Below are 24,899 nucleotides of genomic sequence, written 5' to 3'. Positions count from 1 at the left end.
TAAAATGAGATAAAAGTTCCATGGATGCCACCTTTACATCCCATAAAACGTCAGGATACAAAGAAAATGATTGTCTTAAAATGTTGAAGATGATTTGAAAAGATTTGAATTCTGTTTGTATGCATTCCAAAGCGTCTTTTGAAAGAAGAAATTGATTTCTTAAAGCAAAGATTAAATTTGTCTAGAAAGAAAATGAAAGTAAATAACACAGGGGAGCTTATTTTTTTAAAAAGGTGTTTATTTTATGCCTCTGAATAACAGCAAAACTATATAGCTCTACAAAAAAGTGTCCAAAGGTGCTATTGAGCACCAGAATAGTCAGAACTGAAGGCAAGTCCTTCTTTTATCCCAGCTCTTCCCGTGCCTTCCCCATTTTCTTGGGCAGTTTCTTGGTTGAGGCATCTTCCAATTCTTTGGCCTTGTAGTAGTGAGGGGCCACTTCCAGCAGCCACGTACTATCAATTTCAATCACCTGCAAACAACACAAAAGCAGCTCTAGCTAGAGTCTGATTTCAGCACTGTCTCAGGATACACAGAAACATACTGGATTTAGATAGATGGTTAGATAAGATATAGGTGTCAGATTAGATAGATGATATAGATAGATAAGATAGATAAGATACAGTAGATGATAGATAAGATAGATGATAGATAGATAATGGATTGGTGGATGATAAATATTGAATATTTCTTAACTGCCCATCTCCCTTTAAAAAGGGCCCTGGGTGGTGTCCAGTATCAATAAAATTAAACTTTAAAATCAGAATAATTTGGGATTAAAAATTGTATAATTATAAAAACAACATTATGAAAGTTTCCAAAGTTGAAACATTCCAAGATGGGGAGTTAGTAGTTGTTAATACAGGTGGGTGGAGTTCTCGTGGGGCCAGCCAGCCCCATGGTTGTGTGGGCCTTTGTGTTCCCCACACAAAGCCGTACAGCCAAGTTTTGTCTCCTTTGCGGAAGGCCAAGTGATTGGGGTCTTTCCACAATGTAGGGGCAGCGGCAGAGAAAGGCCCTCTTCCTGCTCCTTCCTTTGACTGATAGGATTTTAGCCTACCTTCCCTGTTTGAACGAGCGGGATGGGCTGATGTGGATGGGGTGAAGCTGGTTCCATAGCCGATTTGACTAGCCTATCGCCTAGGTCAAAGGGCCACGGAAAGGTGGTCAAGTGTGATGTGTCAGATGTAAGAAGGAGGGTAACTGAACTGGCTGTAAAGGAAATCCAGGATCGCTGTTCCACAAAAGTCCCACTAATACCCGATTATTGAATCTCTCCTCCATCTCTTTTAATTATTTAATCCACTAATAAGAAGTCACCTCTGTCTTTACCGTTGCAGCAACAACAACGTGAAGTGATTTGTATATAAAATATTGAGTTAGACCAGAATAGAACAGGGAACTAAGTCCACTGAAAAGACAAGAGAGCAAACTAGTTCCATATTACACAAACCTCTTATTCGACACTTCAGTAGGAAGCCTACAATAAAATGCTACAAATTCACAAGCAAAGCGTTCAGCTCCTCCTTTATTTCAACTGTCAAAAATGGATATTTTCTAATGCTTAAAGGCAACCTTTTTATTTGAACTAAAGCGCCTGCTACATTCACACGTCAGTTTTCCTTTGAGCAGAGACAACGTTTTATCTCTGAGGAGAAGCTTTTTCTTGAGAAGGTTCAGAACTCACCTGTCTCATGAATTCCTTAGTGGTAAAGACCAGTTCGTGATAAATGAGCCAGCGGGGCTGCTCTTCAAACAAGGAGCTGTTGGGATGGATGTACACTGTTTGCTGATGCTTGACCGTTTTGTAACCACTGCGGGTTAGCCGGGCAGTGTGATAAAAGAAACCGGCTGTTATGGCCTATAGAAACAGAGCAGGAAGGGCCCAATGTGAGGCAGACAATGAAATAAATGGTATCAATGGCTGAAATTACAGACGGTTAAATCATAAATGGCTTTCATTTTTGCTTAGCATCTTGTGCAAATCCATCCAATATGGCTTATAAACCACCAGGCTAGTATGACTTGTTCAATAAACCATGATTAATACATTAAGTTGGATTCAGATGTCAAGCTATGAGTCAGTGTGTTGAAACCAGCTGAGCTTAAATTAATCACTACCAACTTTCAGTTTCAAAGGTTCTACTCGAAATCTGGATATAACTCATTGTATTGTAATTTAAATAACGCAAAATAAGCTATTTTTATAGACTGTAGATTAAATAATGAATGAAAAACAAAGTTAAAAAAATACTATCAATAAATAAACATTCAATAAGTACCTCCTGCAATTTTAGAAATCACTGGCTTTTTTTTAAAAAAAAAGTGATTATCATTATGAAGGTTTCTAAAATAGGTGGCTATGCCAAATACATTGTCTAAAGCAGGGGTCCCCAACCGCCGGTCCGCGGACCGGTACCGGGCCGAGGAACAAGCCTTACCGGGCCGCTGGTTGCTGGCGCCGCCATCTTTTGGTAAAAAAGCAATTTTTCGATCAAAAAGATGGCGGCGCCAGCGTTGGTGAGCTTTTCCGGGTAGAAAGCCATTTCTACCCGAAAAAGCTCACCAGAAGCGCTGGCACCGCCATTTTTTGGAAAAATCACTTCCGGTGACGTCACCGGAAGTGATTTTCGTCAAAAAGATGGCGCCCAGCTGACGCCGGAACCGGGTCGCGCCCAGCTGGCGCTCGGAACCGGGCCGCGGCATCGAAAAGGTTGGGGATCCCTGGTCTAAAGGGACTTTGGAAATCCAGAGCAGAAGAAAATAACAGATGTCGGGTGCTTTTACCTTGCGGATAGGAATGTAGTCCCCTTCAGTGGAAGTAATATCCACCTCAATGCGTTCCATCAAACCTTCCAGCTGTTCTCGCACATCTCGAGCTCTCCTCATAGAACGAAACTGTATGAAATTCTCATAGCACCACTGCATGGAGTAACCGCTTTCTACCCACTAAGAGAGAAGGGAGGAATAAAACAGATCAAAGGCTTGCTGGGATTTCAGGTAAGGAATGCCATATTCTTAGTGACTTGACCACACAGTATTGAGTACAAGTAGTCCTTGATTTATGACTGTGATGGGCCCTATCTATTACAGTTGGAAATCGTGACAGACATTAAGTGAAACATGTCATTTAATGATCCCCCCACCCCTGCTCTCCCAATGTGGTTTTTAAATGAATGCGCAGGTTACTAAGTGGAACATGGGGGGCCTTGGGTGGGGAAAGCCTACTGCAGGCCTAACCTTACCCCTAACCACCACAGCAGGCCCCACGCTTTTTCTACTATTAATAACCTATCTGTACTAGCTACTGTCCTCAGTCCCAGAAAACACTCATTTTGTATCTCTTGAAAGTAGAACCTAATGCCATAAGAGCTCTGGAAAACCCCACACTAATATCCTAGAACTGCTATAAAGCACACAGAGAAGAAGCAACCATTAATTATCATTCTTCTGAATGACCTCTACAATAAAAAGTATTCAATAGAAGAGAATATATTTCCCAACTACATAACATCATCAGCTCTAGAAAAGAGTGGGGTTTTCTCCTTGTTTATATACAGTAGTTTGCCCTGCCAATTTTGATGGTGGGGTGGTTTTCTCCTTGGTAATTCCTTGATTAGGTTATTAGGTTGTTCTATTTTTTTTTAAATAACGGGACCTTTGATATACAACTCTACAATAAATGCAAGGCTGGTTGGGATTTAAAAAGTCATCTAATGAAACTTTCATCAAAGATTGGAGTTATTTCTTCCTCTCTTACACTAATCCACCTCTACCATCCAGGATATGAAATATTATTCCCTACTCGGAATTCTAAGAATTGCAATTCTAAAAATGGGATGCCAGGCTAGCCTTGACATTTCATCCTCACCTGAGTATAAACATTGAGAAGAACCAGATGGTCTCCACCCGGCAGGAAGAAATTCATGCGGGCATTGTCAGCGTGAACCACTTTGTCCTTAGGACGGTAAAAAATGGCATTGTTGACTGAAAGCATAGCAGCAATGGTCAAGATTTGCTCTGAGCACTTGTATCTGGGGAATTTCCAGTAAAGAAAGAGTAATGTTGGGTTTTACTGTGGTAGAAACAAAATCAAATTGAACAGCAGCAATAAAAGCGATCAGAAAACTTCAGAAGAAAAAGGAGAAAAGGCAGACTGAAAGGAGACATACATTAACAATTGATGAAAAGCTAAACGAAAAATATGATTTAAAATCACAGTTTAAATCAGATCTTCTAAAGTTAAACAAATGAAACTTTAGAAACACATCAATTAATATCAAGTAGGCAGGTAGATTCTTAAAAAGAAAGTAAAATATTTAAAATTTTACTCAAGAATTGGAAGCATTTTTAATCATAATAATTTATTTCAATTCTATCCATACTTAATCAGGAATGTTTTTATGCTTACAATTTATTATTTAAATTTTAGAAATACTCTACATCTATAGGATTTTCATAATTAGATAATCATTGTTGTTCAAATATGTTGGAATGTTCTGGGAAGAATGTAGTAGGGAATTAGGGATTGAACTAAGAAATAGGAGATGGATACAGTATGTTGCACTTGTGATTCCTGAAAAAATGCTAACAAGGCCGAAGCCACTTTCAACATATTAAGGGAAAAAAACCCCAGGAAAAGCAGAGAAGGACTCACTGTTCAGAAGCTAGAATCATCTTCGAGAGCATGGGATCAACTGGCAATTCTGCCATCTTCCGGCCCAACTAAATACAAGATGCAGAGGTAATAAATTCAATTAAAGGACAAAAACCTCCCGCAAGTGTAATATATTTCTCCCCCTCCCAACAAGTCAAAACACTATTTCTGATTGAAATATATAGACAAATATTTTGAAGTTGTGTGTGCGACAACTTAAAGACATTTGTGATACTGGTTCTTATCACTAACCATCCCAGCAGGCCTCTGTTTCTTTAAGAATAGAAAGGAATAAGCAGGTACAACCCATTCAGATATCTGCCATTCTTCATTGCACTTCTGTTTCCTCTCTCTGCAACCAGGTACTTCCTTCCAAATTCCTCAAAGCTTCGTATATCCTTGGTCTTTTATCCTAATAATAACTCTATACTGAGCTGAGATACAACCATTTATTTGTTTGTTTGTTTGTCTGTTTGTTTATTTATTTGACTTTGTTTATTCTGTAGCAGAAAAGCAATCTTGATTCAGGCCCACCTACTTAAAATAGAACACTTTAGTGCTCAAATCAGGATGAACAAAAATCTTTCCTGTTACTGTTGATGTGATAGTGACAAGTCCTCTTTTATGCTATCTTTGAAGAACACAGTGAAAATAATTTGTATCCGTGGAACCTAAACTAAGGAGTAACTAGAAAGTATAGTTGGATTAGAATACAAATTTGAAGCTTCAGTCTCTTTTCCAACTTCTAACTTCACTCCCGCTGATAGACTCTACTTTCAAAGTAAGTCTCCTGCCCTGACAAGATAGTCTTGAATAAGAAATCATACCTTGGTGAGTTCACCAAGATGGTTGAGGGCCCCCAAGGCATACAGCTGCTCTAATGCCAATACTAGAGTCTCGTGGGGTGGTGGATCCATGAAATCAAAGTGAATCAAATCATTGATGCCTGAAGAAAGATAAGAAATACAATCGGCTAAGTATTGCATATACAAGTTACTAGTTTCTGTAAGATCTTGAGCCTAGATATTTCCATCTTCTATAATAAGATAAATCTTCTGAAATTTAACCCTTAAAAATGATTCCACTTCCATTGTAACGTATTCTAAGATGGGAGCATGCAATCCCCATATTTTTGTAACGTATTCTATGATGGCGCATGCAATCCTCATATTTTACCACCCAAGATTGCCAAAATACACACCTAAGCTTTTGAGAAGAAGCACTACATTGCCAAGGTTGGTTCTCTGAATCTCTGGCACCGTGGTTTCCTCCATCTCATTTTTGTACGCCCAGGCTGTGTAGAGACGGAAGCACTTCCCTGCAGCCACACGGCCTGCCCGACCTGCTCTTTGATTGGCAGAAGCCTGATGGAGAATATGAAGTGTGTGTTTTTACTGAGATCAGTGAGAACTGGAACGGTTATTTCATCAGATTCCAGAGTGAATGTAGGAGAAAAATAACAAAGAGAATCTTAAATTTCATAGTGTAAATGGCAATAAATGTTTCTCTCATCATTTATCTTTACTACAGCTAAATTAAGATAATTGATCATCCGTTCAATTACATCAATTCTGACTTGATTATTTTTTGTTATTTTAACATTTACATATGGCAGAAATGTAAGCTGCACAGAATTTATGTGGATTGGCATAAACTGTAAGCCTGTTAAAATCTACACAAGCACACCATCACTAGAAATTTCTAAAAGTTCTTGGTATGTCCACAAGGATTAAAGTAATGTCCACAAGGATTAAAGTGTATTTCAAAAACCTACATTTCAGAAAATCCCAATTTTTCCTCAACATTCAGTAACTGCAATTAGAAAAGATGCTCTGATCATTTTTTTATTAATGGCTCCATTATCACAGGACTCAACAACAGAATTTATATGACACCATAATACTCTCTTAACAATCCTTGCCCAATCCTTGCGTTGATCTATATGTTATGCACCCTTTCTATTTTCCTTTAGGCTCCTGCAGGATTAGAGCTTCACCATTGGTGGGCTGGTGAATACCATTACATGGATGTGTTATATTACAAAAGTGATTTCTGTACAGCTTCATAGCTTTACAGAATTATAGACCACAAATCTCTGATTTATCCTGTGATTTTTTTTTAACTGTTACCAGATTAACTACATTCTTAACAAATTACTTCCTGCAAACAAATTAACACCAGCACGAATAAGTGAACCAGATTAAATGAGAGCTTCAGATAACTTTGAAGACATTCAAGCTCAGCAAATGAGATAGATTGGATGGAGAAGGGAATGGGGACGTTAAGTACTAATACCAGATACCCGAGAACAGGGGGTAACAATAAGTGACTCCATGCCCGTGCGAGCGTTGTAACTCTTCTGCTTGCAAAACCCAGGGTCAATCACGTAAATTATGCCATCTATGGTCAGTGATGTCTCTGCTATGTTTGTGGCCACAACAACCTGTGGAGAGAAGAGAAACTCATAACTGATTGTGAAAGGCAGCTACTTCTCCTAACTTAAAATTTCACTATAAATCTCTTACGTTATAATACCCGAATTACATGACATGAAGGGTGCTCAAAAGAGAAGTCAGTATTTTTTAATCATGGCATCTAAACCCTGGAACAAGATGTTTTACCCATGGCAGTTTGAAGGCTGGGGAATTGTGGGAGTTGAAGTCCACACATCTTCAAGCTGCCAAGATTGAGAAACACTGTTCTAGAAGCTTGATGATGGTCTTCTGGAAGGCCTTTTATAGGGCCTTGGGGGAGGACCTATGTGCTAGCTGGAATGCGATTCTCTTAGCTAATTTATTTGCTGTAACGTATCATTTTGTAGCTTATTTATATATTGCATGTCTTTTTTAAAAAAAAACCATGGATTGTTTTTATATTTTTTTAACTCGCCATGATTCAAATTGACTATTCAAACAAATAAATAAAATGATGATTACTGAAGGAAGTCCAGCGGTAAACCTGATTTCTTCATTAAAAGCATTCTATGGAACAAGCTGCTGAAAGATCTCTGCCCAAGAATTAGCTAATACAAATAAACGACAAATGGCATCCTGTAGGTCTCAGTAAAGCAGCTTCAAATATATTTACTACAGAGACGAAAAAAATTGTCTTGAGTCCTTTTCTTTCATGCTGTGATTGACTTTCTGATTCCCCACCCCCTCTTTAAATCCAGGACAGTCAGTAAAGTGTATTAGATCAATTACATCCCTGTATTACTGGCTTGAGATGAAAGAAGAAGGGGTGTGTGTGTGTGTGTGAAATGCTTGAGTATTCCTGGCAGGCTGCAAATACAGAAATAAGCACTATTCACAGACAATATGAAGAGAGAGTGATTTCAAGCTAAGAGCTAGAGATGTTTTTTTTGTTTGTCTGTTGTTTTTGTGGTCTCTATTGAATGCTGTGTACAGTATTGCTCTTTGTGGAGCTTCTGTGATGAGTTAACAGCAGGCTTTAAAAGACTTCATTTCAATCTTTCGTGTAGGTAGAGAATTAGATCGCAGTCATCAGACATTATTACTCCACCCTAGGAAGATACTTGTTTTGCATTCCTATTGCCTCTATAGTGAAATACTTGAACTGTTCAGCAAATAGAACATACAACACTTGAGGAATTCAGAGTTTGTTCTTTTAACACTGCCAACCTGGCTGTTTTATCTCATTCTCAAAGCAAAACCTCTTCTCTTTTGTGCACACTCCTAATGTTCATCTTCTTTCAACTACTACAGCACTGGAGTACCGAAAAGAGCTCCTCACAATATTTATTCCCTTCAAGCAACAAAATAGAATACTAAACAACTGATGTCTGAAACCACATCTCCCCAAACACAGCACTTAGGCCAAAGCTCTCCACTCTCTCTTTTTCCAAACATCTCAAATGCAACTCTCTAATTCGGGGGGGTCTCCAAACTGGGCAACCTGCTGGCTGGGGAATTCTGGGAGTTGAAGTCTTAAAGCTGTCACATTTGGAGAGCCCTGCTCTAAATAATGAAAGCTGCACACATTGGCCCCAAATAGGAAGACCTTTCTTTCCTGCTTTATACAACCAGCTTTTACCTTCCGGGCTCCTGGTGGGGTTGGTTCAAAGATCTTGGCTTGCATGTCGGAGGGCAGATTAGCATAAATTGGGAGGACCACAAGTTCTGCGATTTTGGAGCCCAAGCGCCGGCAACGATCTTGTAACATCTCACAGCAGGCTTCAATTTCTTCCTGCCATTAAAAATGGAAGTTAAGCTCTGCTTATTATACTACAATACTGATAAGTAATGGCAGTAAATTAGGAGAAAACACACAAGAGCTTACCTGGCCTGTAAGAAACACAAGGATGTCCCCTCGGGGCTGAGTAACATGAATCTGCAGCACCGACACCACACAGGCTTCCAAATAATCAGCCTCTGGTGCCTGAAGGAAAGAGGCAGAGGGAGGACGATCAAATTACAGGTAGTCCTCAGTTAGTGGCTGAGGTTTGTTTAGCAACCATTCAAAGTTATGCCAGGGCTGAACAAATGACAGTTACACCTAATCCCCAAAGTTACAGCACAATGAGCCGCGGTGGTGCAGTGGTTAGAGTGCAGTACTGCAGCAGTGGTGGTATTCTACCACTTTGACCCGGTTCTGCCGAGCCGGTAGCGCCGATGAGCAGCGGAGACTGAACCAGTTCTCTCCGCCACTCTGCTGTTGTGCCCACTCACCCGGGCTCCCCTACTCACCTTTATTCCCTGCTTCTGAAGCGTAACTGCTGTGCGCTGCACAGCAGAGGGTTGTGTGGCAGCTGTAGAAGCAACAGGGAGAGTGCAGGCTTTGTGCACTCTGTGCCTGTGCAAACACCTCTGTGCTTTGCGCAAAGTGCGCATTTGGTGCATGTGCGCAAAGCGCAGACACCAAGCCATGCCCACCAAACGGGGGGTAAAAATCTTTGAATCCCACCACTGTACTGCAGGCTACTTCTGCTGCCTGCTGTCTGCCTGCAATTTGGCAGTTCGATCCTGACCGGCTCAAGGTTGACTCGGCTTTCCATCCTTCCGAGGTGGGTAAAATGAGGACCCAGATAGTTGGGGGGCAATAGGCTGACTCTGTAAACTGCTTAGAGAGGGCTTTGAAGCACTGTGAAGCGGTATATAAGTCTAAGGGCTATTGCTATAACTGCATGTGATCAACATTTGCCCGCAGAGGCACCTCAACCCTCCCCGTCTATCTCCCATTGCAGCTCTGTCCTGGTGGTGCCCTCCGCTCCACTGCCTCGACCTGCATTCCTCTGGCCCTGCCACCCCCAGCTGACCTTTGCCATCTTCTTCCTCCCACTGCTGATGAGGCATGCCTGACCTGGCCCTTCGTGAGGTGGCTGTTGGCTGCATCAGGCTTTCTTCTCAAGGCCGCACGCACCATTCTCCAAATCGCGTGTGGTCTTCACATGAGGCTTTGAAGTTTCCCAGAGCCTTGCAAGAAGGCTGCGTGCAATTTGGACAAGGCTGCTTAGGATTTGGACAAGGCCGGATATGGCTTTGGGAAGCAGGTCTGGCTCAGCAGGTCAGGCAGACCTTGCAGCAGTGGGAGAAGGAAGGCGGCAAGGATCAACTGAGGATGGCAGGGGCAGTAGAACAGCAGGATGACTGAGGATTACCTGTCACTCTTCTTAAGTTAAAGAAACACTTCATCTCCCTTCATGGTTCCTACTGTTGCTTGTCCTTGTTCCTCACTCAGTTTTTCTGCTCTGGATTAGATATGCTTCTTCTATAGCAGTGGTGGCTAACCTTTTTGAGCTCCAGTGCCAAAAATTGTGTGTGTGCTAGCATGCTCACACTCGCGTGCCAGCACCCAGAAGGCAATGCACGCCCCCCCACACCCCCTACGCATGCGCATGTAATCCCCACCCACCCACCCCTGCCACCCCTTATCGGCACTGCGCCTCACAGCTGATTTTTGGCCAGTTTGAGGCTCTTTTCGTCCTCCCAAAGGCTTGAGGAAGGCTTCTGCAGGCTTTGCAGGCCGAAAACCCGTTTCGTCACTTCCGGTATTTTCAGAAAAACAGGAAGTGATGAAACGGGGCTAGTTTTCGGCCTGCAGAGCCTACAGAAGCCTTCCTCAAGCGTTTGGGAGGCCGAAAATCAGCTGTGAGGTGCACGTATGCCCAGTGACGTTAAGTTTTCCTGCAGCTCATGTGCCAGCACAAATGGCTCTGCGTGCCAGCTGTGGCACATGTGCCATAGGTTCGCCATCACGGTTCTATTTGCTCGTTTTGCTCTAATTCTGTGAAACTAGAAAGACTTGTTATAGGGCAAGGGTATCTGAAAAATTGTAGTCCCAGTTATGGTCATAAATCAAGGACTACCTGTAGGAAATAGCGATTGTACAAAAGATAAGCCAAGTTAGGAAAGTTGAATAGAATGAAATCCAGGTATGAGAATAAAGCTTGTGATGCGGTGGCAGCACACAACAGCTATAAAACGAAGAGTGGTACAATCTACCACTTCAATTTATGAGCATATAAATTCAAGTTTGGATGTAGGAATTGGCATTCTGGAAATCTTACATGCTCTCCTCCCAGCCATGCCCACTGAGGTTTGATCACTTTGTCTCTCATCCCTTTACACACATACAAACAAACAAACACAAAACACTTCGTGCTTGCTAACCTTAGTGTAATAAATGTCAACAGGAAAACGGCGCCCCGGGATGCGGAAGATGGGAGCATCGTCAAAGAAGGTGGAAAAGCGCTCGGTGTCCAGAGTAGCACTAGCAATCAGCACCTTCAGCTCGGGCCGGAAACGAGCAATGTCCTTGATCAAGCCAAACAGGATGTCAGTGTGCAGCGTGCGCTCATGAGCCTCATCTATGATGATGACGCTAGAAAGCAAGGCAGAAAAGGGTGTGGTGCTGGTTAACACTCATGCAATATTTGTACTCGTTTGCAAGGGATTTTGCAGTCTTGGGTCTGTTTAAAATCAGCCCAGTGTTGGCTTTTTTTAAATATATACTAAGATAGGAAGACTACAGTTTATAGCCTACTACAAAGACTACAATTTTAAGGACTCTGCAACAGAGACCAGCCTTGAATCTAGATCTCTCAAAACCATAGCTTACTCATTAAGTGATCATTACTCATCACTATGATCCCACACTGCTCACCACTCTCAGAACTGTGGAGACTTTTTTTCTAACTATGGTCCCAAAGCAAGCTCTAAAATAGACTGCACTCTCTGCAGCAATTCTAAAATCAGACCCTCCCATGAAATATCATTTATCCCCCTACATCCATCTTTGGGCTCAGCGTTATGTTTGAAAACCGTAGCATAGGTATGGTTTTGCTCACTCATTTCTCAATTTATTCCATGAGCAATTTTAAAATTTAGCAATATTCTGTGGAATTTGGAAATCGTTCATTTTTATAGTTAGTCGCATTGACTAATAGGTAAGATTTGAGCTAAAACAGATTCGAGTAGCGCAATTTAATTTGCTATGGGAAACCCAGCATTAACCAAAATTATTTTGTTATAATATTTAAGCATAACATGTCGTTGGGTATAATGTGCTAAATGAACATAGCAATTGTGTTTCTTTATCTGAAGTTTAGAGTGTAGTGCATGAGTAGGCCAATCACTAGGAAGACAAGTAAAATACTGTAAGAAAAATCAGCAGTTAGAGAAACAAAAAATGCAAAAGGAATGGAAAGAAAACAATAACAGGAACTTGAAGGAAGAAACAAACCTAACCTGACCAGTAAATAGACATTAACTGAAAGAAGAATCTAACAGAAAACATATTCCAGCTAGATTTTAAGTAGGGAATGGGAATATGTCTAGATATTGCTCAGCTGTGTGGACCCGGCACTTGTAGGAAAAAGTTAGGAAGAAAAAATACCAAATTGTAGCTCCTAGCATCTCCTCCTACTGGCCATTCTGGGCAAAGTTGTTGGGAGCTCTAGTTCACCAACCTCTGGTGGTCCACAAGTGTCCCACTCCTCAAGTCAGCAGGGCAGAAAATGGACATCAAGGGGCTACATACAACCCTCCAACATCTTGTGTGGCCCACAAAATGTCCCACCAGAGTGGGCAGGGCCAAAAAGATCAGACCTCTTTGCATTCGGAAGGAAATGGAGGTAAAACAAGTGACTTAATCCTTCCTGAGTCTCAAGGAGCCCATTTTACATGTGAATACTTTTGAAGTCTCTTAAAAACACAATTTATGTTTTCTGCTAACCCAATGTTGGATGCCACTAGTGAAGGGGTGTCAAACTCACACCATCACAGTGGCATCACGTGATGTATCGAGGATTTTTTCCCCCCCTTTGCTAAACTGGGAGTGGGCATGGTCAGCGCATGATGCATCCGGCCCGCAGGCCCAGAGTTTGACAGCCCTGCTCTTAGTGAGAAAGCAGAACTCAAAACACCAATTGTAAGATGTGTCATCCGGGAAAGAGAGCGGGTAATAAGTAATAGCTTCCCTCTCAATGACCCCTGAGAAAGTTTATCTTGTCCCCAATAGAAATACCTTCTATTTATATATAATTTATAGAAAGTCTATTCTATGCTGCATAGCCCAGGATTTGAATTATTTATTCCACCGTTCTCTCATTCCACATTTTCCGATATGAAAATTCCTTCCTCTTAAGACGTTCTATCCAAAGCTAGTTTAGCTATTTATCTGAAAACAAACCAACAAGCAAGCATCATTCATTCCCCACGATTAAGCTACTAGTGCACGTGTCCACTGCTGTTACTCACCTATAGCTGCTCAGGTCAGGTTCAGTGAGGAATTCTCTGAGAAGCATCCCATCCGTCATGTACTTCAACACTGTCCGCTCTGAAGTGCAATCCTCAAAACGGATGCTGTACCCTACCTATGGGAAGGGCACAGAGCTGTCTTTATTACACACACAGCAGCATTTGTCCATGGAATTCTATTTAACTCAAATTAAGGCAGCCTTCAAAGAAATGCAGGTAGTCCTCAATTTACAATCCCAACTGAGCCGAAGATTTCTATTGCTGGGAGAGATAGTTGTTAAGTGAATTTTGCCCCATTTTACAACCTTTCTTGCCATGTTTTTAAAGTGAACCACTGCAGTTGCTAAGTTAGGGACACTGACACGGTTGTTAAGTGAATCTGGGTTCCCCATTGACTTTGCTTGTGAAAAGGTGGCAAAAGGGGATTGCATGACCTTGGGACACAGCAACCGTCGTAAATATAAACCAATTGCCAGGCATCTGAATTTGGATCATGTGACCTGCTGCAATGATCGTAAGTGTGAAAACTGGCTATCAGTCACTTTTTTTCAGTGCCATTGTAACTTCCAACGGGTCCTGAAACAAACGATTGTAAGTCGAGGACTACCTATATACAAAAGGAAGAAATGAACATATAAAGCAAATTCTAGTTCATCTTTCAAATTAAGATGCTGGACATAATCTGTGACAATTCTGGTGGGAGTATCTTGGCTCTTTTCAGAAAGCTGAGCGGTTACAATCCTGTTTAGTGTTTGAATGGAACAACACCAACAAATTTGGGGGTTACATGCGAGACTGGAAATTGAAAAAAACATGCCGAAAAAGCAATGGCGAGCCACTTCCCTAATTGTTGCTAAGAAAACAATGCGGACATATCCAAGAAGTTAAACTGCTCTCCCAAGGAAATCTTAATGCTTACAATGTTACCTGGAGAAACAGACACTGTTATGAGGTTAAAGAATACTATGATGGCCAGCACACCACTGACTTTAGATCCATGGCAAAAAAAAAAAAAGGTTGAACAATGGACACATTGGCTTTTATTTGAAGGTTTATGATAATGCCTACATAGAACGAGCTTGCTGGATCAACCAACAAGATGCTTAAGGGGAGGAAGTGGGGGAAGATATGTATGCCCCTCCTTCCATCACTGTAGATCTACAACTAGTATCTGGGGGGTATGCTATCTCCAATCTGGAAATAGAACTGAATCAATCTCAAGACTAACTCAAGGTACACTTGTCCTTCAATGTACCATCACCATGTTTTGCGGTACCGATGAATCATACATGCTCCTCACTATTTGGGTATGAACATTCTCATGCCACAGAACCAACTTTTTCTCCAATGATATAGGCTGCCATTAAAATAATTATTGGACATCCCAAAATTAGGTTAGGGCTTATAAACTGGCTAAGAGGATTGGTAATATAAACTACACAGATTCAATCCCTTCCCTTTTCCCTCTTCAGAACATACTTCATTTCCAAGCTTGACATTCATTTCCTGGGAAACACGGGCAGCAACACTCATAGCTGCCACTCGCCTCGGTTGAGTACAGCCAATTTTCATTCCTTTCTTGGTATAACCCTGTTAGGAAGAGAGAGAGTGAGAGAGAGAGAGAATCTCCATGATTCAAGATCTCAATACCAAAGTTGTTATGTGCATAAATGGTTTGTTAGGAGTTAAAATACTATGCATACTGGGGCCGCTGGATTTTACACTCAGCAGTTCATGGCCACACTCAATAATTTATGATATGAATAAATTTTGTGTGTGTGCTAAAATTCTGTTCCTGCTGGGATCACTGGATTCACACATTCAATTCTTTATGGATATACTAATATGCGCAAAATGGAACACTTGGGAGTTTGTCAAATATGAAAAATAAACTTGTTTCTTCTGCGTAAATCATCCCAAAGCACTGATTCAGACATTTTAATACAGTAATTTTATGTACATTTTAAATATTACTAAAATCAAAACCCATTTTTCAAGAACATCTCTGGAAATGTAAACACCCAACTTGCTTTGAGTGGAAAGGAAAATGTGGGTTTTTTTAAGAATGTGTCAAAAAGCAAGATGTGGCCAAATCAGAACACAGATACTGTAGAAAATGCTACCTTCCCTTCTAGTTCTGGTTGGTACAATGTTATTTTTCAGTGGATTTCTGGCTTGCCATGAAGGTTGTGAATGATAATTTCATTTTTTAATGTTAACATATTGTTTTACTAATTTCCTTACATACACTGTCCAAAGTTTGAACAACTGGGGCAGCTTATAAAATAAATAACTATTTGAGGGGATGTGTGCTTTTTTTTAAAAAAAAAAAAAACTCCATCATTTCATTTTGATTCTTGCCCCATTAACAATTTTAAAATCCTAAGTTTCAGTTGGAAAGGAGGCCAGAAATTAGGAAAAAATGCTCATGGACCAAATGTTTTACAAACTAGAATCTTGAGTTTTGTTTGTAGCTCAGAACAATACATGTCTAAATACATCGTTCTAAGCCTGAGCAACCCTGGGCCAGTGACCACCATGATTTCTAGGAAAAGGCACTGGGGCAGAGAACAGGAAAAGCTGAAGTCCAGTCAAAGACAACCGCAGCTCACTGAGCGTTTTGGAGAACCAAATTGCAATGCAGACTGAATCCTAATATTGTATGCAGGTCTACAATTACAGAAGTAGGGTATTGGCCCCTGCTGTTTTCAGAACACCAATCCCTAGCATGAAGTAGGGACCTAAGAAGCAGCATTTCCCTCCTGTAAGCTTCACCACGGATCTCCTTCACTCCTGCAATTAATTATTCTCCCCTTTCCTATTGAGTTACCTCTTCGTACAAATACTGTGGGATTTGAGTAGTCTTGCCAGAGCCAGTTTCCCCTTCAATAATGAGCATTTGATGTTCAGCAATGGCGGCCAGTAAGTCTTCATGGTATGGGAAAATAGGAAGGCTGCGGCGCACCTCCTGGATAGACAATTTCTTGAGTTCAGCCTGGGACAGCTCTGGCTTCTCCTCCTGGCACAGAGGAAGCAGAGTTAGATGAGTTTCCCCGGATCAACAAGAACGGGTAGTGTCTCTTTGGTTCTATCTTTCCTATCCCTGGACAAAACTGATACCACAAGCAGAATGTGGAAGGCACCATAAATCGATGGCGTTTATCTTTGTTTACCTGTCAAAGCTGTCAGGCGCAATCCTTCATACTGCTTGATAACAACCCAGAGACAATCTATCTGATTCCCTTAATTGATTCTATAGAGATATTGAGCTAGTAAGTCTGACTCAGCTTTGAGAGTTTCCTTTGGTCACCCATATTTATGCAGCAGTTTAATACAGAGAGTGATGGCTGTGAGGGAAATATTCAGAAGCTGTTACAAAACCAAAAAGGACAGAAGCGGGCCTTGAGCCCTGGGAATGGATACAATATCAGGAAGAGACAGGATAGCTATTCCCTGACTCACTGGGATTTAAGAGGGACGGGGAAAGGAAAACAAACACACTTGCAAGATTCTGCTATTTCTACTTCTCTGCTACTGTCAAATCCTAGATTCCTTATCTATGCTCTGAATAACAGTGTGATCCTTAATAAATAGCTTCCTGTCACTGATTCACTGAAATCAACTCCAATTTTCTAGAATTCCCTCCTGCTGAGGCAGAGCTGTTTCCCCAGCTTTTGCCTCTAAGGCACTTGTCCATGTCAGATCTCTAATCCAGGGGTCTCCAACCTGTGGGCCGTGGCCCACTACTGGGCCAGGACTAATCATCACTGGGCCGTGGGAGTGACCGGATGGTGTGCACATCTCCGCCTGCATGTGCACAGCCCCACTCATGCGAGCCTCGTTGTGGCCCCACTCGTGTATCACCATGAATGTTGTGACGCTTGTGCATGCGTATGCACGCACACATGTGCTTGCCCCTCCCACAAAAACCATCCCCCGATTCCTCGCTCCCCCTGTTCTGGGCCGCCAACCCAAAAAGGTTGGGGAACTCTGCTTTAATCAACTGGCCAGAGTCACTTTGTTGAGTAGGGCAGCTATAGAAATTGAATAAAGAAATGAAATAAATAAATCGATCCTTACATCCCACAGAGAAATAAGTATTTTTCGAGGGACAAGATCTGAATTCCCACCAAGAGTTCCTGGCTATGTTAGCATGTGCAGAGTCTCGTCTTCTGTTTCACAGCCTGCATCTTCTCACCTTGTTCTGATTTGCGCCCCGCATTTGCACAGCGTTCACAAACTGGATCATCTCATCGTCCTCAAGAACATACTCGTAGTTTTTGCGAGGATGGCGCTGATTGGCATCCCGGGCCCCAAAACGGAGAGCAGCTGCCCCAATGTGATCTTCCTCCCAGCGCCGCTGCTCATCTCTTGGAGCCATGTGATCATCTGCCTGGGGCTCCTCATAGCGATCAGGAATCTTCTGCAGGACAAAATCAAAGAATCACCAGGGCATTCAGCAGCTCAGTAGCCAAAGTTCTAGTTCAACAGTGCTATATTTTTTTTCCACATTTTCTTCAGAAGTATACGTGCACTGAGTTATATGTCCGAGTGTATGTAATTTCAGGAAGCATTAAAATGCCTTTGTTTTTTTTTTTTGTACATTCTGTCAACTGATCCAAGAACCAGAATCCGGTGAAACAGACAGCAAGCAATAGGCCTGAAACTCAGTGCTTGGCTTCAGACACAGTGGCTTAATCTGATGTGGCAGAAATAAAAGCGAACAGAAATATTTAGAGAAGAACTGGCTTTCAAGTTCTGGGAGACCCTTTTTCTTTTGTCTCATGATAATGAACATCTTATTTTTGTTTTTAATGTTGTATAAAATGGTTAAGATATGAAATTTGGAGATAACATCCTATCAAAAATAAACCAACCAGCAGAAAGACAGAGAAGCTTCTCTTAATATAGGTAAACTTTGTTTCGAAAAAGTCCAGAAAATGATAAAATGATAGCAAGAAACATTGCAAGAAATACAAGCTGTTGCTAACAAAGTATATTTCAGATAGTGGGACTGATAAGGATTGTTCTGAGTTTTGTGTCCCTCATTTGTCCTGTTGGATGCTTGTGAAGACAAAAGCCAGAATTTACCAAACATTTGGTCTTCGATATTCAGTTTGTTGAGTTGATTCTAAGTGAAGCAACTTGCGTGCTTGCTAATGTTCAGCAATGGAAAACATGCTACAGCAGTGATACAGATCCTCCACTGGTTGCCAGCAGGCTTCTAAATGCAATTTAGCCCCACACAGGTTGGGCCCTGGTTACCTGCAGGTTACCTTAGGTAGAGGTCTGTTCTAGCTCTGATTGTTGCGAACTTTTAACTAGAGACCACCGGGATAATCCAAAAACAATATTTGATGTCCTTCTTTGGTCCACCACTCATAAGAGGGAAATAGCCACCTCACCCATTCCTGGCTCCAAACTTTGCATACATCACCACCTTACCTTGCTGCGGCTCTCCTCTGGCATGTAGTACCGATTGTGCTTCTCCATCTTCTCCTGCTCTCCGGCCTGTTTGTACTGTTTGGCCAAGTCGCGCACTTTGCGTTTGTACTCCAGCTCCTGCTGCTCAAGAGCTGTTAGTTCTTGTTCAGAGAAGAGGTACTCCTCATCTGCTATTTCTGCTTCCAAATCTTCCATTTTATCCTTTTCTCGTTTGGCTAAATACTCCCAACGGGATTTCTTACGTAGTTCTGGAATCTGACGTATAGGAAGAGCAAAAGAGTTTTATCCTCGTAACAGTCTGAATGATTTTGTTTTTAGAAGAAATTCTAAAGCCCAATTTTCATTCATTATTTGGGCATTTTATTTAATCGTGCTCTATTCGGGCAACGTCATTGCAAGGCAATATTTTTGAAAGCAAAATCTACTATGATGGCTCTGATTTTTATTCAAGAGGCAGAACTAATCCTGCAGCAGTACAGGTTTTTAATGCAAAAATTGCGTCTCAAATGTTATATGGAGCTCCAAGTTGGATTACATTTGCAGAAAATAACATAGCTCAATTACTGGTGAAATTTTACAAAATGCCCTTGAAAATGCAGGCTTGGCTAAGCATTATTATATTTCAGTTGCATATATACATTTTTTTTAAAAAGGATTGTTTCAGGAAATCCCAAATGAATCTTTTGCAGATATATAATTATAAGGTGACCCAAAGATCAGTCAAATTGGCATTGATCCTGAGTATTTTCCATGGGGTATGACATCAACATTTAATTGTATAAAACAAAGATTATGTGATAATACAATATAGTAATTAATGGCCAAAGTCAAAATTCTGTGTTTACCTGTAACTTTTTGAAAAATTACAATTTTCAGCTCAATAAATATCTTAATAGTTTATATTTAAGTAAGCACAAAATAGCCTTTTCAAAATGATGGATTTTTTTTTAAAAAAAACCCTGATTTCTTAAAGATTTTGCCCCTGTAATGATATTGATTTAGACACAGTGGATCCATATTTCATTATGTTGTGAATTTTATGAGTCTTCTGCAGGATATTATCTGGCTTATTCTAAAATCCAAAACAGGAAGAGAGTCTTTCTGAGTGTATTAACATTTTACTCAAATCTGAAAAACCTAAAACTACAGAGGCAATAGCCAGAGAATGGCCATAAAAACTAGGTTTTGAGCACCATACCAATGAGTTTTACTTTTTACACTGGTATATCTAATGTCAAATTTTAGATTATATTTCTAATTTGCTATTTGGGCTTAAATAAATTAATAGTATTAAAAGTTTATAACATGGAAAACACTGGTATATCTAATGTCAAATTTTAGATTATATTTCTAATTTACTATTTGGGCTTAAATAAATTAATAGTATTAAAAGTTTATAACATGGAAAAATTTAATAACATTTTCTTGTAACATATTTTCATTACTGTCTTGTTGGCTTGACAAAAAGATACATTGTTTTTTGAATTTTTTAAAGTTTTGAAGTTTGCTTACAGACCAGACTTGTTGATCAGGGTATGTCACTCATCTTGGTTCACTTTTTTCCTGTGTCTCTATTATACTCTCCCACATTCCATCAATACCTCATTATTGTTCATTGTTCAATTATTTTTTATGTTAAACACAATGATAAAATCAAGCTCTTACCATGAATTTTTTGTCCTCTTCTACCATCTTTAAACGCTTTTGAGCTTCTTCATATGCCTAACCTCGACATAATCAGGAAACAAATATACAATATAACTCAAAACACAGCAATTCCAAAAATCCTTGCTAACAAATGTTGGATGCAATACAGGTAGTCCTCAACTTACAACAGTTGATTTAGTGACTGTTTAAAGTTACAACAGCACTAAAAAAAGTAACTTGCGTCCGTTTTTCACACAAAACAGCATCCCCTTTGCAGCATCCCCATGGTCATGTGATCAACATTTGGACATTTGGCAATTGACTAGTATTTATGACAGTTGCAATGTCCTGGAGTCATGTGAGCTACCTTTTGCAAACTTCTGACAAGCAAAGTCAATGGGGAAGCCAGATTCACTTAACAACTGTGTTATTAACTGAAGATTCACTTAACAACTGTGGCAAGAAATGTTGTAAAATGGGCAAAAATTACCTAATGAAGTTTCACTGAGCAGCAAAATTTTTGGGCTCAATTGGGGTCATATGTCTGTATTTTTAGGACTACAGATTTAGGCATACAACAAAGCAGAAAGCAGAGACTTATAGAAAAGTTGGGAATAATCTCAGCAAGAAAATGGAATTGCCTCTTCTAAATAATATAACTATTAGGTATATTTCTCAGGTATGAGAAGAGGAAGAAAATACCACCAAAGGCCAAACCATGAGAACTCTGCAGCTTGAATAGCAGAGATTTGTGAGTGATTGAAAAGGAATCAGTCACATGTTTCCATGTTGGGAATGAAGGCAGGACTGAAATAAAAGATTCCATATCTCAATGAATCAGTATTAAAATTTTAGCCATTAGTCTTGCACAATGATGAATACGGACTACCATGGTTTAAAAATAAATCAAAACCATAAGTTGTATACAAAGTTCTGAAACTTCTGCAAATTATCACCCAGTTCAGTAATTTTGCACAAGTTTCCTTAGCTCCCTATTTCAACTTTCCCCAGAAAGTGGAAATGATACCTACAAAGACACATAGAGAATTATGTCCGATTCCTGTTCCAAAAAACATATTCAGGAATCTTTTTAGGTTTACATTCTTTCAAGTCTGCATTTTGGCTAGCGTGGCTAAAAAAAAAAAGCATTATATTAAAAAAACCTGCATCTTGCTTATGCCTGAGTAGCATCATCATGTATATAAGCAGTAATATTCATAATGATATGCAGATATAGATATGTCCATATGTATATATTTGCAGGTGTGTTCAGCTCTCCGATATCCAATTTTTACCTAATTTCTCCAGCCCCAGATGAAATGCTCCTATTGCAAAAATGGGTGATATAAGAAAAGAATGGACAGAACAGTTAGGACAAATGCAACCAAGAAGGGCTTCCTCAATACGAAAGCAAAATCCAAAGGCCGAGACCACACCTTCTTGTCTGATCGCTCGAGGATATTGCGAGTCTTGTCTTTGTCCTTGCGTTTAACACGTTCTGCAAAAGCATCACGTTCTTCCAAGTCCTGCAGCCGCTCTCGTTCACTCCGGTCCCATTCATCCTCTGACTCCTCCTCTGGAATCCTAGGCCAAGAAAAGCAAAAATGTCTGTGGCTTTCCTTTTTCCCCCTCACAACTCTGCTTTTTGCAAAGAGATGGATGCTCACCGTCCCGTGTCCTCTCCGCTAGGCTTCTCATCAGAGTCTTTGTCTTCCTCTTCTTCCTTGCGCTGCCTCAGGTGTTTGTGCCGTTTCCGTTGCTTGCCCTCAGGACCTTGTGAGGGGTGATGACGCTTTGAGCTCCGGGCTGCTTTACCGGTTTCTTCATCATCACTGTCTTCCAACAGGGTGTATGAACGATTCTTTTGCTGCAAGGCTAAGGCCTGTTGCTCAGCTAATCTGGCTGGACGCTCCTGTGGCATCTGGTGTGGAACCTACCAACCATTAGAGAAAGTGAACAAATCAGTTAGAACTCCAAAACATTGTAATTTCTATACATATATCCAGAGAATATAGCTCTCATTCCTTAACACCAGCCTAGAAGACTTTTCAAAGTCTATATGTAATATTGAATTAATTTTGAGTAAAATATCAAATTCAGGAATATTCACATCTTACTTCTGCCAAGATTTCATTAATTGGATGTGTTACGAAGTCTACACCCTCCATTTATTGTTGACCAACTTGATGGGATATTCTAGAGATTACCATTAGGAAATTCATGCAAAATACTTTGAAAACACAAAATCACTAATGCAATATATTATTTTCAAAACTTACTTTCACACTTCCATTTATTTCCTATTGAATTTCTAAAGAAAGAAAAAAATAATGGAATCTGGTGCAACCATCTTTATGGAGCAGGAACACCAAAAAAGAATCAGTTTCTGCAGAAAAAAAAAATCCATTTCTAGCTGTATGGAGAACTACTACTAGTTTGAAGTTAGGAAAAAGTGATGTTGTTGCCCTTCTGAAATTTTGAATTTCAACTCCCATCAGCTCCCTGATGATAGCTATCAGGTTGTGTCCATCCAATCAGTGCATTTCCTGGTTAAGATTTCATAATTGTCAAGGAAATGTTTCAGCCCCAATTGGACCATACAAAGAAAATTCTTTATTTAGATGAGCTACAATAACAGAATTTAATAAGTGGATTCAAGTAATCAAATACAGTACCTTCACATTCTTGGTCCTTCTTTATCGTTATCTATAATTACAGCTCTTTCTACAGCTGTTCTGATGCTCAGTGGGAAAAGGTATCAGAGTGATACATGCACAATCAGTGAAAAAAGGTCTACAATTTGAAAGTCATGCTCAAAGAAGAAAATAGGAAAGGGGAGGGACAAGGGATACCATCTATACTATTGTATAATAACCGTGTTCCATATGACAGGTGGTTTTGATAGTTATTGAACAATTGCAAGCTTTCAAATTCAAAGCAAAATTCAGGAAAACTGGTTTGGATCCTTTATGTTAGATAAGAAACCTTAAGACCTACAAAGCTAAAGAGAGTTTGATTCACACATTAAAAAAAAGGGGAAACAATAATTTCTTTGCTTTGTCTTCCTAGCAATTTTAAAGGATCCTTTTTGCAACTTTGCATCTCTCGGCACCAATTAAGATCTCCATATGCACATTTGGGGGCTCTCCATCATGTCCCTTGAGATATTTATTTATTTTGATTTGTCAATCGCTTACAAGATAATAGGTATAAGTATATACATAGTTTTGAATACATGAAATGGGTATATATAAGAAAAATAAAAGAAATAATAGGACAGGGACTGTAGGCACGTTGGTGCGCTTATGCACGCCCCCTACAGACCTCTTAGGAAAGGGGTGAGGTCAATAGTAGACAGTCTAAGGTTAAAGTTTTTGGGGTTTGGGGAAGAAACCACAGAGTCAGATGGAGTATTCCAAACATTGACCACTCTGTTGGTGAAGTCGTATTTTCTGCAGTCAAGTTTGGTGCGGTTAACCTTGAGTTTGTATCTATTGTGTGCTTTTGTATTGTTATGATTGAAGCTGAAGTATTCATTTGCAGGTAGGACATTGCAATGCATGGTTTTATATACTATACTTAGATCGGACCAAAGGCGGCATAGTTCTAGATTTTCTAGGTCTAGAATTTCAAATCTGGTATATAATCTGGTATACACTCTCAACACTCTCTCTTCCACTCCACCCATTTTGTCTGAGGAAATTTTTTTGAATACTTGGAGGAAAGCTTACATCTATTTTGTAAAATGTTAATACCGATTTGGATTCCTCTCCTCTCCTTCCATCTATATATCCTATCCATCTATGTATCCCATCCATCCATCCATCGCAGGGGGTCTTCAAACTTGACCGCTTTAAGACTTGTGGACTTCAACTCCCAGAATTCTTCCTCCAGTCATGTTGGCTCAGGAATTCTGGGAGTTGAAGTCCACAAGTCTTAAACTTGCCAAGTTTGAAGACCCTTGATCTATCGCCTCCATAGAGCACTTCCTATTTCTCACCCCTTTTTCGATAGCCCCGCCCCTCGCAGCACCACCACCACCCAAGTCCCGCTGTTCTAAGAGGGTCGCGCGCTCAACTGCCAAACTGTCTCACCCGCTCCCAGAGCTGCTGGGCGAAGGCGCGCGCGGTGGGCTCGGTCACCCGTAGCGTCTCGGTCTCCTCTAAGCGAGAGAGCAAATCCTCCGGAGTCCGACTCCGCTGGGCCAGGCCCACCATGAAAGCAACGACATGGCGCTCGCTCAGCCCCAGAAGGGTATGGAGCTGGTTCGATACCCAGCGCTCCAACTCGCCCGCCATTGTAGCGGGATGCTGAACCCCCAATTCTCCTATCCCACCCCCAGCTTTTCGAAATGCGTGATAGTATTTCCGGGCTCGTGCTGCTGGGAGCCAATCAGCAAGCCGAGAAAGGCGAAACTTTCGTCATCTTAAAGC

At 40.6% G+C, this 24,899-nt stretch overlaps 1 protein-coding gene across 2 annotated transcripts; it reads right to left on the bottom strand.

Moving 5' to 3' along the window:
• Positions 1-217: 217 nt before the first annotated feature.
• On the bottom strand, positions 218-24,899 carry DHX16 (DEAH-box helicase 16). Of its 2 annotated transcripts, XM_026685906.2 has the most exons (20): positions 24,561-24,899; positions 22,134-22,399; positions 21,903-22,050; positions 20,485-20,541; positions 18,820-19,074; positions 17,573-17,797; positions 16,205-16,393; positions 14,854-14,964; positions 13,375-13,490; positions 11,287-11,497; positions 8,957-9,055; positions 8,711-8,863; positions 6,960-7,100; positions 5,859-6,021; positions 5,485-5,603; positions 4,658-4,725; positions 3,872-4,034; positions 2,788-2,949; positions 1,688-1,861; positions 218-472 (listed from the first exon to the last, which is right to left on the bottom strand). In XM_026685906.2, exons 1-20 carry the CDS (start codon positions 24,762-24,764, stop codon positions 344-346), a joined length of 3,153 nt encoding a protein of 1,050 aa, XP_026541691.2. In that variant the 5' UTR covers positions 24,765-24,899; the 3' UTR covers positions 218-343. The 2 variants fall into 2 exon arrangements, 1 of the variants encoding a protein (XP_026541691.2); XR_015747437.1 differs by lacking the exon at positions 218-472 and having other exon boundaries at positions 3,872-4,075; positions 24,561-24,853.

Source organism: Notechis scutatus, chromosome 2, assembly GCF_049901735.1.
Source record: "Notechis scutatus isolate UNSWTSFEM ecotype Mainland chromosome 2, rNotScu1.2, whole genome shotgun sequence".
In the NCBI taxonomy this organism is placed as follows: Eukaryota; Metazoa; Chordata; class Lepidosauria; order Squamata; family Elapidae; genus Notechis; species Notechis scutatus.
This window is presented reverse-complemented; position numbering and strand designations above follow the sequence as displayed.